The sequence below is a fragment of the Nematocida parisii genome (assembly GCF_000250985.1).
Source record: "Nematocida parisii ERTm1 unplaced genomic scaffold supercont1.2, whole genome shotgun sequence".
Classification (NCBI taxonomy): Eukaryota; Fungi; Microsporidia; genus Nematocida; species Nematocida parisii.
In genome coordinates this window covers 139,052-151,321 of record NW_013524647.1, presented here as the reverse complement: position 1 = coordinate 151,321, position 12,270 = coordinate 139,052, and the positions used below count along the sequence as shown (strand labels likewise).

The 12,270-nt window shown below is 34.9% G+C and overlaps 6 protein-coding genes across 6 annotated transcripts; 5 read left to right on the top strand and 1 right to left on the bottom strand.

Moving 5' to 3' along the window:
• The first annotated feature begins 89 nt into the window (after positions 1-89).
• NEPG_00754 (uncharacterized protein) lies at positions 90-624 on the top strand. The gene has a single exon (XM_013203129.1). It carries the CDS (start codon positions 319-321, stop codon positions 472-474), a length of 156 nt encoding a protein of 51 aa, XP_013058583.1. The 5' UTR covers positions 90-318; the 3' UTR covers positions 475-624.
• A 106-nt stretch (positions 625-730) lies between these two features.
• Positions 731-1,862, top strand: NEPG_00753 (uncharacterized protein). The gene has a single exon (XM_013203128.1). It carries the CDS (start codon positions 738-740, stop codon positions 1,833-1,835), a length of 1,098 nt encoding a protein of 365 aa, XP_013058582.1. The 5' UTR covers positions 731-737; the 3' UTR covers positions 1,836-1,862.
• Positions 1,863-2,361: 499 nt separating this feature from the next.
• Positions 2,362-3,949, top strand: NEPG_00752 (uncharacterized protein; the record flags this gene model as incomplete). Its single annotated transcript, XM_013203127.1, has 1 exon — positions 2,362-3,949. The coding sequence occupies one exon, from the start codon at positions 2,362-2,364 to the stop codon at positions 3,907-3,909; it is 1,548 nt and encodes a 515-aa protein (XP_013058581.1). The 3' UTR covers positions 3,910-3,949.
• A 102-nt stretch (positions 3,950-4,051) lies between these two features.
• Positions 4,052-4,418, bottom strand: NEPG_00751 (50S ribosomal protein L36e; the record flags this gene model as incomplete). The annotated part of the gene is made up of 1 exon (XM_013203126.1): positions 4,052-4,418. The coding sequence occupies one exon, from the start codon at positions 4,416-4,418 to the stop codon at positions 4,059-4,061; it is 360 nt and encodes a 119-aa protein (XP_013058580.1). The 3' UTR covers positions 4,052-4,058.
• Positions 4,419-6,388: 1,970 nt separating this feature from the next.
• On the top strand, positions 6,389-9,307 carry NEPG_00749 (uncharacterized protein; the record flags this gene model as incomplete). Its single annotated transcript, XM_013203125.1, has 1 exon — positions 6,389-9,307. The coding sequence occupies one exon, from the start codon at positions 6,389-6,391 to the stop codon at positions 9,305-9,307; it is 2,919 nt and encodes a 972-aa protein (XP_013058579.1).
• A 1,529-nt stretch (positions 9,308-10,836) lies between these two features.
• On the top strand, positions 10,837-11,972 carry NEPG_00748 (histone acetyltransferase mst1; the record flags this gene model as incomplete). Its single annotated transcript, XM_013203124.1, has 1 exon — positions 10,837-11,972. One exon carries the CDS (start codon positions 10,837-10,839, stop codon positions 11,920-11,922), a length of 1,086 nt encoding a protein of 361 aa, XP_013058578.1. The 3' UTR covers positions 11,923-11,972.
• Positions 11,973-12,270: the final 298 nt, after the last annotated feature.

Genomic DNA, 12,270 nt, shown 5'->3' with positions numbered 1-12,270 from the left:
TGGTTATATATTGTTGGTGTATATTGTAATGAAATGTAATTGGTCTATGGTTACAATACAAACAAAAACAGAATAATATGTAAATATTATTTTAGGCGTGTATTGTCATCGTAATAGAGTATTTTATACTTAGATGCCTGCAAGCACCATTTAAAGGCGTGTGGCTAATACTTTCTAGTAAATTAGACTTTGGGTGACAAAGTGGCGGAAGCATGATGTATTGTATCATAAATCTCGAAAAAATACAGCAGCGCATATATTAGACTAGAATATCTCTGATTACGCGGCGGTATATCTTATTGGACAAAGTGCAAGGGAATGTTTCCACTGCCGAGTCTAGAATGGCCTAAAGGATGTAGAGAAGACGCCAAATATTCGGGTTATATCTTTTATATTAATGCAATAAGAGAAGTGCACATAACAAAGTGTATATACGTAAAATTGCATAAAGTATCCGCAGCTGTTCTGGATTAGTAAGATAAGTGAATCTCATTTGTTTTATATCATAATTATATAATTAATATGTAAATATAAATGATTTACAGAAATGCAGTGTGTTTTAGGGCGAGCGTTAAAAGATGTCATTTTATATGTGTGATGAATAATTAAATCTTTTTGTGGTGATTGGCTGTGATTTATTTATAATAGAAACCGGCAGAATTTATTTTAGAAAGAACTTGCGGTTTTAACGTTTTTAAATTTTTTATTTTGGATACGCAGGGGTTATACTACAGGGGATGGGACGACAAAAGAAGATACTAAATAAGGAATGGGAGATAAGAACACTTTCACAATATGATTATAACTCAAAGAATGGAATTCTAGACAGCCAGGACGATGAGCTGTCTAGTGAAGAGACAAATTATGGGCTTCTGTATGAAGATAGAGAAGAAGACAGCAAAGACTTAAAAAGCAGCAAAAAAGAAAAAAGAGCCTCAACCAGGAGAATAGTGAATAGGCCGGCATCACAGCCGCATATAAAGATGGTAGGTGGAGAAAACCGGCTGTGCTTTAAATATCCAACTAAAATGTCAGAAGAAGGCAAGGGAGACACTGGAATAGAAGAGGTGGAGTTTTCTATAAAATATGACATAGAAAACGTAGACATTGACAAAATGACTGAAAAATTTAAAATGGACAACAGTGTTTACCCACGGGCAAATGTGCAGCAGGAAAGGTATTTAGGAAACAGATGGGAGTATGAAACTGAGGTCAACAAGCTTGCATGGAAGCTTACTGCCCTGAATCCTACTCTTCTTTATGGAAAGAAGGGTATTGTTCAGCGGGCAGTTGACTCATTCAGAAACCTACATAGATCAACTAGCTCAAGAAGAGTTGTTCGCATGAAAAAAATGAATGAAGGAACTCTCAGAAAAAGACAGCCAGAGAATAGCACAGTCAACTCACCTAGCGCAGTTAGTATCACATGGACACAAAAAGGTATTTCTAAGAGGTGCAAGGTCAGAATAGACATAGAAACAATTGACTATGACAAGATTGACAGTGACTTCAAGTTAAAATACTCTGTTTTCAGCGGTGAGTTTGATGACCAGTCGTTTGGGCTTGGTAAGTGGGAGAACATGAATGAGGATAATGTCTTAGCAGTAAAGCTGGCTTTTTTAAACGTAGACAACACCGCCTTTTGGAATGCAGTAAAGGCCACTGACAAAGTGACAATACTCAGAAAAGCTGTTGAGTCTTACAAGACAAAAAAGAACTATGAACAGTCTAAAGAAGAGCCATCTTCTCTTACAGATATGCAGCAAGAGGATCTTTACTTTATAGATCCATCTGAAATGAACTATAGAGAAAAGTCTTTTTACTATTATCTGTAAGAATTCGAAATAAACTAAGATTACACTATTAACTGCTGTTAATATGCTGTGCTGTTCTATAGCAACCTTCCAGTGCAATAATTTCACCTGCATAGGCTTATTTTTCTTGTCAGAATATAATTTTATCAGATATTATTTACTTTGCTAAACCACAGTCACAATCTATGGGCTGTACCAACACATGCTCGTTGTAACTGTTTTTGCTTTTTTTGTTTACCACACATCTATTAATCTTTTTACTAATAACTTGAACATTTAATATAAAAAGGATCTTTATATAACTAGAATAAAAATAAACAAAAAGGAGTAGCATACATTAATACCTAATAATTACACCCAGTCTAGAATCTGGTCTGCTATGTGCAGTTGGCCTGGTCTGCCGTGGACTCGGTAGCTGTTGCCTATTTCTTTAATACAAAGCGCTGGTAACCCGTGCAGTAGGATTCTACGATGAGTTTGCTCTATTGTTTTGGATGGTGCTTGGCATTCTTTAACCAGAGACAGGATGGGCCATTCTATTTAAGAAATGTATAATTTGTATTTGTTTACATCTGCATTTATGTTTATTCAGGATGTGTGGAAGATGATTAAAGATCCGTATCAGAGCAGTCCTGTTCGAATATTAATCGAAATACTGCTGCTTGGAATAGTGCTAAGATATGCATTTAATCGAAAGAAATCGTCAAATGATGTTATTCTTTCGCCAGAAGAGGCAGAGCAGTTGATTGATGAATGGGAGCCGAAGGAGCTAGGCATGTCAGAAGGCATCAATGTGCCAGACAAGTGCAAGGACCCTAAGTATATTCTGTCTACCTTTAATCCATTTCTTTTCAGCAGCACTGTTAAAGTGCCAGAGGATAATCCTTTGCCAATTGAAACAGCACAGCAAAAAAAGGAAAAGCTAAAGGTACTCTCAGATATCATTGAAGAATATGGCGTAGGGACCTGTGGACCAAGAGGCTTCTATGGTACTATTGATATTCATTTGGAGCTGGAAAAAATGCTGGCCGAGTCACTGGGTGTGGAGGGAGCCGTGCTGTATGCGCACTCTTTGCTTGCAATAGCAAGTGTTATAAAGTGCTTTTGTAAAAGAGACGATGTGATTTTATATGACCACAGATCATCTATTAGTATACGGCGGGGTATTTATTCATCCAAGGCCAAAGCAATTTCTTACTCCTCTACCTCTGACTTGAATCTTAAGCTGGCCATGGAGGGCTCTCTCAAGAATAAGAAGTTCATCATTACTGAAGGAGTCTTTGAAGAGACTGGAGAAACTGCCGACATTGCTGCTATAGTCAAGGCACGCTCACACCACAAGGCATTTTTGATTCTTGATGAGTCAGTTAGTCTGCCCATGCTGGGAAGCACTGGAGCTGTTGGGTTCTTTGGTGCAAATCCACTACAAGTTGATTTACGAATTGGTTCTCTCTCAACTGGATTTGGATCGGCTGGCGGATTCTGCGTTGGTTCGAAAGAGGCATCGGATCTACAAAGGCTTAGTAGTTTGGCCTATTGCTTCTCTGCCTCATTGCCCGCGTATCTGTCACAGGCTGCTCTTCTTAACATGACCTCTGTAATTGAGTGGGAAGAGTCTCAGATTGGCTTCGTAACGCAGTCTGTGTCTGAATCATCATCAGAAGAGTCCCAGTACACGCCTGCTATTGACTATCCAGCCAAGAAAACCATCAAATCCCCAAAGTTTGTTTCAAACGTTCTTCGAGAGAAAAACTCTCTAATTAACCAAGATGCTGCTAAAAGATTTCAGTCTGAGTTCAACCGGCTTTCTAAAACAATTCCATTTAGAGCAAAAACAGACCAATTTACACCAATTGCTAGAATAATTCTGCAAGATGACCACCCAGACCCATCAACTGTTTTTTCAGAAATTCACACCGGCCTAATAAATGAAGGCATTTATGCTCGGCTCTCAGAATATCCCAATCCCTCAGTTTTATTTGTGTTTCACAATGCATTCCAGCTGAGCGATGTCTCTTCGCTTGCTAAAACCGTTTACACAATCATTACAGAGGCTTACACCAATGCACTTTCATCTTACCAAGATACTGTTTGATGGCATTGAATTACTGGTCATGTATACTTTTTCTTGTAATTAATCCATTTGCTTTAAATAAAACATATAAGAAGCTTTTTTGTTAACAGCGAATATCCAGGCTTTTCTACCACAGAATGCTAAATGATCGTTAGATTAGAGTCTCTTTATTAATTCATATGTCTCATTTCAGATAATAATCTCTCTTGTCTGATCTTGGCACTCTTTAAGCTTCCCAGTCTCTTCTTTAAGAATTTTCTCATCTTCTTTTCTTCTCCTCTTCTTCCAAAGTCTATGGCCTTCTTTTCGTATGGGGCCAGTCCGCAGATCTCCTTTGCTATGTTTCTAGCTAGTGCTGACTTTTCCATGGCTATTTTGGCAAACTCGGATGGGTTCTGTTTAATGATTCTCTTGTGCTCGGATCTAGAAATAATTTTGGTGGTGTTGTGACCTCTCTCCTTTCCGAAGATGGTGCCGTTTCCGTATGGTTTACCTTCTATTGGCTGTACTGTATTTGGATTTATCTTCATGCAGGGATAAAATAAAAATGAAAATATTTACTTACTAGCAAATTTTATAAATTCTAGCTAAAAAGTATTATTTATAACGGAAACCAAGTACATACGCGCTGCTCAACTAGCCGGCAACATTATTCAAGAATAGCTAATGAATATACTAACCAGAAAGAAAATTTTGTATATTTCTTAGTTTTGCACTTTTTGCTAGTTTTCTTTATGTAAAGTGCAGATTTAAGCACTAGGGCGGACTTGCAGAAATATCTAGCTGGGTTTTAATTAATATTATTTTGTACATGGGCTATGTACGTGTATTGTCAGTATTTAAGGTAGAATTATCTATTTTGGAATTTAACAGCCCGAAAAGCAATTTCAGATCTCCTTAAAGCATAACTAATTTAAATCTATATTGCACAGTACTTGTTGATTTATGCTTATATAGAACTTTTATGCTCGTCTCATACTCTGCCATAAAAATCGGCAGTATAAATACCCTCTAGCGTCTGCATTAACACTGAATATTTATAGAAACAGGAAATATATCAGTGTATACTGTAATGCATTATTATATTTGAGTGCACTAGTATATTCTGGCATATTATTGAATTTTTAGTTTGTTTGCTCTTAAATAGTATATTCATGGCCGGTCAACAGTGTGAGAATCTTGTATTCATAAAATCAAAATGGCGCTTTGCCTTTATCTATAATAAAAATTTAGAGCACCATGGTGTTAAAAAGAGAGAAAAAACAGACCGTGTGCAATAAAAAACACGTATACTCCGAAGAGGCCAGAAGACATCAGATAATCGCGCTGTTTAAAGCCGGAAAGTCGCGCATAGAGATAGCAAGAACTCTTCCTGCTGTATATTCCACTGTGAAGAGGGTTGTGAGCAGATATCTTAAATGCGGCACTGTAGTTAGGAAGGAAGGGTCTGGCCGGCAGAAACACCTGTCTAAATTGGACCAGCTTTTTCTAAAGGAGAATCTAATGAATGACTCCTCACTTTCGCTGCCGGAACTAGCCCGCCTTCTTCAGGAGAAAACAGGAAAGGTTGTGTGTTTAAACGCTATATACTGTGCACTTAGAAGAATGAACTATTCACTGCGCGACACATCATCCATGCCGCTGCTCACTCCCAAGCTTAGGATAAAGCGTATGAGACTTGTGATGGAATAACATCAGAAATGTAAAAGAAAAAGTGTTTAAATAAAATACTTGCAGGCCAGTGCATATGTAAGCAGACACTTTAAAGAATACTAAAAGAATTTAACGGCCCAGCTAGTATACAATTAGAAACTTTAATTTAGTATAAAATGTATTAGAACATTGTCAAAAATATATGCGTGCTTAAGCATCCGTTAAATAGATGTATTAATAGGCAATGGCATATGTTACTATATGCATATTTTAAATAAACTATAAAGTTTTAGAAAAATCCAGTGTATACCATAAAGAATTAAAAAGAAAAGGAAATAAAAGTTAACCAGTATTAAATAGCCCGAGAATATAAAAAGAGGAAATTCTCTGATGAGACATTGATTATTCAATTGACGCATAGCTCATCTTTCATTAAAGTGATATGAACTACCATATGTGTATTTGCAATACTAAAATAAGTTATGCTTTTAAAATATCTATCTTTGATAGAAACCAGTTTGGCTATTTGATTTAAATATATTATCCATATAAAAATGCCATGATATTTTGAGAATAGAGATGGTTTTGTTCCTAAATATTTCTCTTCTTTTAAATTATGTAAGTTGTTGCTTTTTCTTTAAAAGCAAGAGAGAGCTTACATAACTGTTTATTCATGGGTAGCATAATTTAGGATATTTTAAGTTATACCTTAAGTATTTAGTGCATGTGCCAATGCCTTGTATTTATGGTGAATTTGTGTTTAGTATACAGTTTATGTAGAGTTTTCTGAATATAAGGCAGTTCGCATGCTTTGTGCTTATTTATTCTCTTTTTGTTTTTTTCTATCATGAAGCTCTATGAACTGAGAGGAGAGGTAAATAATATAGCAGCAAGATTGGAGAAAGATATTCTTTCTGGTGAGAAGCCTGCAGCAGGCGGCTTAGAGAGCATTAGAGACAATGTAAAAAGGATATACGGGGAGGTGTATCAAATGGAAGCTGCCTCAGAATATCTGATAATTGATAGACATGCAGTCGGAATGGACATAGCACGGGCACTTCTACTGGTTCGCATACTTGATCCAAAAATAGACATAGACATTCCTCTAAGTGCATTACAGCACAACATAAAGCCAACAATTTCCCAGCTTTCCTCCAAGGAAATTCTTGTAGAGGCCATATACATATATATTGTTACAAACCAGCACACGCAGGGAATGATAGAAGCCGTACGGATTCTAAAGAACAAGATGCTGATTAAAAAAACAATCACAAACTGTGAAAGCGCTCTTGACAGGTTTATACTTGAGAGTGTGGATAAAATTGTAGAAACAAAAGTGGAAAACATTCTTCCAATAGCGCAGTGCGAAACAGACAATGACCTAATATTGGCACTAAACACAATACTTGAGGTAAATAATCTAAAATACATTGAGGATGTTCTTTTAAATAACGTATATCCAACTGTAGACATTAGAAATGTGCTGAGGCAGCTTATTCTTATAGACAATATAGACATTAAAAGCGAGATGCTAGAAATATACCATCTGGTACTTCGAATTCTGTTCCAATACATACAGATGAGAAAGAGAAAGGATATTTTCAAAAGTAAAGATGTAATATATGAGGTTTTAGACGATGACTGTGTTGGAATTATGGTGCGAATACTTGAAAAGGATAATGTGCCTAGTAAGATTCGAGTAGAAGTTATGAACATTCTAATTGAAAGTGACATTCAAACTATTAACTATTCCCATATTAATATAGATAATAGCAACTTGGTTCCCTTTATTCGATATGTTGTAAAGAATCCTGAGCAGATTAGGTTGTTAGTTGAGATACTTGAGTCTCTGGAAATTGAAATAGGCGAGGATGGGAACGAGGCAGAAATGTCTAGTCTTATCGTGGTAATGGATTTCTTAAACATCATACTAAAAACATATACAGACAATTCATCAGATGGCGTAGAGGGCGTGTCTGTTGAGGGCGATCTAAGCACAAGAAGTGACGCAGGGATTGAGAGTGTATTTACTGACATGAATGAGATGCACATGAAGCCTACCATGAGCACTGTGCGCATGTCTCTAAATAGCACAGTGTCCATTGAAAAGTATATAGGAAATAGTATAGTTGAGGTATACAACAGCATAATACCAAATTTCTCAAATCCTCTCGTAATATATACGTATCTAACTATTTTCTGCCAGCTGATTAGTGATGGCCAGGCTGATAGTGGATATTATAAAAATCTGAATAATAAAAACAGCCTTTTAAGCCATAGCACCACTGCGCTTGGCACAATCCTAAGAACGCTCAGCATGTATGTTGTGCAGGATAGCATGCTATATGCGGAAGTCCCTGCTGTTAAGCTATACGACCTAAATAGCCCATATAGTGCTATTTGCACTTCAGAATTGCACGCAGACAAGAATATCCTTCTGGAATCAATACAGATGCTTTTTTCAATTATACTGCAGCTGCCTGAACAGATTAAAAGCGCAATTAACACTAGCTATGTTCTAAATATCGTGTTTAGGGTGGTAAGTAAGAATACAGAAAGCATTCCAAGGAATGTGCTAGAATTTATTCGAGGATTTTTCAGTGCATCTATACTCCATAAACTAGCTAATTCTATTGGTGGCAATCTTTATCCGTTTATTTCCATTCTTACAAATAAAGGAGAGCTGGAAACCGTATATAACTTAGTTCAAAATAGCAACAAACTATATAAGGGAATTCTGCAAAAGGACATTATAACAGAAGATGTGTTTTTAGAGTACAAAAACACAAACATTCTCTACAGTCTAATTGGTGCAATGATTGTGCAATATTACACAGAGCACTCAACGCTAAATAATCCTGAGATTAACAAAAAGATATCCATAATATACAACCTAGTTCTATCCAATATTAAAAGATCTCCAAATATTTCTTTCCTTAAAGAAAGCAAGGAGTTTGGGTATTTCTTTAAAATACTCTGTATTGTTGGAAAGCCCCTTGAGTTAGACTGCACAGAGCTTCTTAGTACAGTTCTTTCTGTTACTGGAAATACTGGCGCAAGTGTCAACCAGTGTTTGTCTTCTGTCCTGTATACTTGTGACAGCCGCAATATTGCTGAATTATACTACTTTTATCACTTTATATATAAAGGCATAAAGGAAAATACTAAATTAATCATGGGCAAGGATGCTCCAGAAGAAAAAGATCTTCTGTGCCTGACAGAATTGCATAACCCATACAGCAGCAATACCATTCGGTACTTAGCCCTTTTGGGATTAAATGGGCATGATGTTAAGAACCCTGGCAGTAAAAAGGCATATATGGACTTGGATCTTTCTTCTGTTTCTGTAAATGAAAAAGGTCTTTTTATAAACCAGATATACAGAGCCCTCTTTCTTTCTGGGCAGATCCAAACGGCAAATCATTCATTCTATGCACCACATAGTATAATAAAAAATAGAAATGATTCTTTAAGCACCAGCCAAGAGCAGAGCAAGCCTAACGAATATCAGCCAGCTGAATATGCATATGCAGACATGGCTATTCGATCAGCAATCAAAGCCACACGGGATACGGGTGTTCCAAAAACTCTTCCCCACACTGTTCTAGCGCTTGGCGAGCCCCGTCTTGTTTCAGCTCTGCTGTATACTTTATATGACAAGGCACCGAACTCTGCAATTATTCAGTCCTATATTAAAAAAATGCGGAAATACACGAAGAATGACAATACTATTTTTTCAAGAGTTCTATCACACGTTTCCTTATAGTCTAATGAATAAATAGTTATGTTTTAATGTTAAGTTTTATGTTTTTTCTTTGCTGATATATAAATTGCATAGTTAAAGTGTTCTATATGCAACTTTTTTTAAAGAGCCAGAGAATGTATTTATGCACATATGTGTGTGCAAAGAAAAGAGAGATTAAATTTTTATTTCTTCTGAAAGTAGAACTGTCTCACTTGGTATGATTGTTTTGTTCATTGCAGGGATTCAAATATTTCCTTAAATATGTGAACTATGCATGATTTATTAAAATTAAAATATTATTTATGCCTTACAACATATAGAATCCTAAAATTTCTTATACTTTGTCTTTTTAGATTGAACAATAACCCGAAAACATCCAATTTTTTCTAGTATTTGATTTAAAGTGGATTTAATTATTCTTTATTTACAATTTATACTGTACATCCCACAAAATTTTAATTTATATTTATATATTAGATTGTTCAATATATATTATAGACATTACACTAAATCTAATTTTTGTTTAAGTGCCCAATGGTCGCCACCTTCTTCTTTATTTTATTTGTAGTATATTTCTATTTTAGATTAGTAAAACATACTATATATGTGCATTAGTAATTATTTTATTTAAATGTAAATAAATTTTGAAATTTATAATTCTCTTCACTGGATTACAATATAAAATAAATGTGAAGACTTCTCATTCTATTTTAAGAAATTTAAAGAATATTCACAGAAGAAATTAAAGGAGGGCAGTGCATATTCATAATTTAGGAATACCACAAATTTATAGAAGTAGGGAAAAGGCTCTATAAACATTAAAACCCCATATATTAAACAGACACTTAAACACTCATAGCCTAACAAGACAAACACACAACAAAAACAGATCGCTGTATTCTGGGATACTCTTATGTAATTTAATAAAAACCATACTTACTATAATATATAAGGCATAAATAATATTTTAATTTTAATAAATCATGCATAGTTCACATATAATTCTGTTGAAATGTTTACATAAAATAAAAATAATTTATGACTGATTATTTAACTAATGTTACTCTTAATATAACACTTATATTTTTAAAAAACATTTAATTCATTTATATAGACATTTTGGGCTATAATGATATAATGTCACTCTTATAGTTAATGATACATTGTCATCCAATGCTTATATCTTAAAGCGCGTGCGCATAATCATATGAAACATTTACTTTTTTATTTTTATAAGTAGAAGTACTAGTGCAGTTGATGCTTTTATTAATGTTCTAGTTGAATAAATCTCTGCGTACTTATAAGCATACTCCGAAATACAGTATAAGTAATTTATATTCTTTTGTTCTTAATAACAGAAAATCTTTTCCTTTATGTTTTAGAATATATACTGCACAGTGAATTACTGAACATGGTGGAATTGATCGTTCAATGGGGTTGGAACAGAAAGATATGTTTTTCTAGGTATAAATTCTTTTCTATACTGTTTTGTGCAGCTTGTTGCTGCATTCATATAATTATTTCAGAATCTTTTATTTTTTATATTCATAATGGAGTCTAATGAGTTAATAGTTGGATGCAAAGTGTTGGTTTCTTCCATACAAAATGACACAGTTATTACCAGAAAAGCAGAGGTAGTCGCCATTAGAAACACAGGCGGCGCTATAGAGTATTATATGCACTATACAGGGTTTAACAAGCGACTAGACCAGTGGGTATCACAAGAAAAAGTAGATATGTCTTCAATTGAATTTCCCAAGAAAAAAAAGCAGAAAGAAGATCCAAAAAACAAAAACATATCAGCTGAAGATATTTACCGAGTGAAAAATATCGATCAGATAGAAATAGGAGAGTATTCTGTGGAGAGTTGGTACTTCTCTCCATACCCGAAAACAATGAATAAGACAATAATAATATGTGAGTATTGCTTATACTACTTCAATACAAAGGAAGAGTTGCAGACGCATTATTCTACGTGTGTACATAAAAGGCCTCCAGGAAGACAGATATACAGAAAGGGGGGCATATCTTTCTTTGAGCTTGATGGAATTATCCATAAAAACTACTGCAGAAATCTGTCGCTTCTGTCTAAGCTATTTTTAGACCACAAAACGCTATTCTATGACATTGATGTATTCTTGTTTTATGCAATGTGTATATATAATCCAGAGGACCCAGAAGAAACGAGGGAGTATAAAGTAGTAGGGTATTTCTCTAAGGAAAAAGAGTCTCAGCATGGATACAACATAGCGTGTTTGCTTGTCTTGCCACATTACCAGAGAAAAGGATACGGTAAGATTTTAATTGATTTTTCGTACCTGCTAAGTAAAAGAGAAAGGGTTTCAGCATCTCCAGAGAAACCCCTGAGTGATTTAGGTCTTCTCAGCTATAGAGAGTACTGGATTGGGGTGATATCCCACATACTAATATACAACAGACTTATATCAATCAACGGAATAAGAGACATGAGCAGTATAACAGTAGAAGATATCATACACACCCTTCAATATAATAACATGTTAGTATATTACAATGGGGTTCCTGCAATAGTTCTAAGAGACGACTTGATTGCAAAATATAGTGAACCAAGGGGAGTGCAGCTAGACCCAGACTATTTGCTGTGGGAAGCACAGTAGGCGCGCACACAATAATAGAATCGTAAATTATATAACCTAATAAATCCACACATAAATAAATTAACATATAATAATTTTAGGCCATTTAATCTCACTACCCTTTTTTGTTTCATGCAGCTTTCTTTTTCTAATAGTACTTTTTACTCTTTATTTTATAATACTTCTCTATAAGTATTTTTCCATTTTATTATAGGTGTGCCATAGAAGGTGTCTAATGCAGAGAAAAATTGGCCTATATTTAGTATACACTATATTTAAGAATATACTATTATCTATGTTCTGTGTTTTGGAGTATATCTAAGAACTAGGATGAACTAATTAATATACATTAAAGAACAAAGGAGCTAT

Excerpts from the sequence above, each read along its gene's own strand:
- NEPG_00754 (XM_013203129.1), top strand. The coding sequence starts at position 319 with ATGTTTCCACTGCCGAGTCTAGAATGGCCTAAAGGATGTAGAGAAGAC.
- NEPG_00753 (XM_013203128.1), top strand. The coding sequence starts at position 738 with ATGGGACGACAAAAGAAGATACTAAATAAGGAATGGGAGATAAGAACA.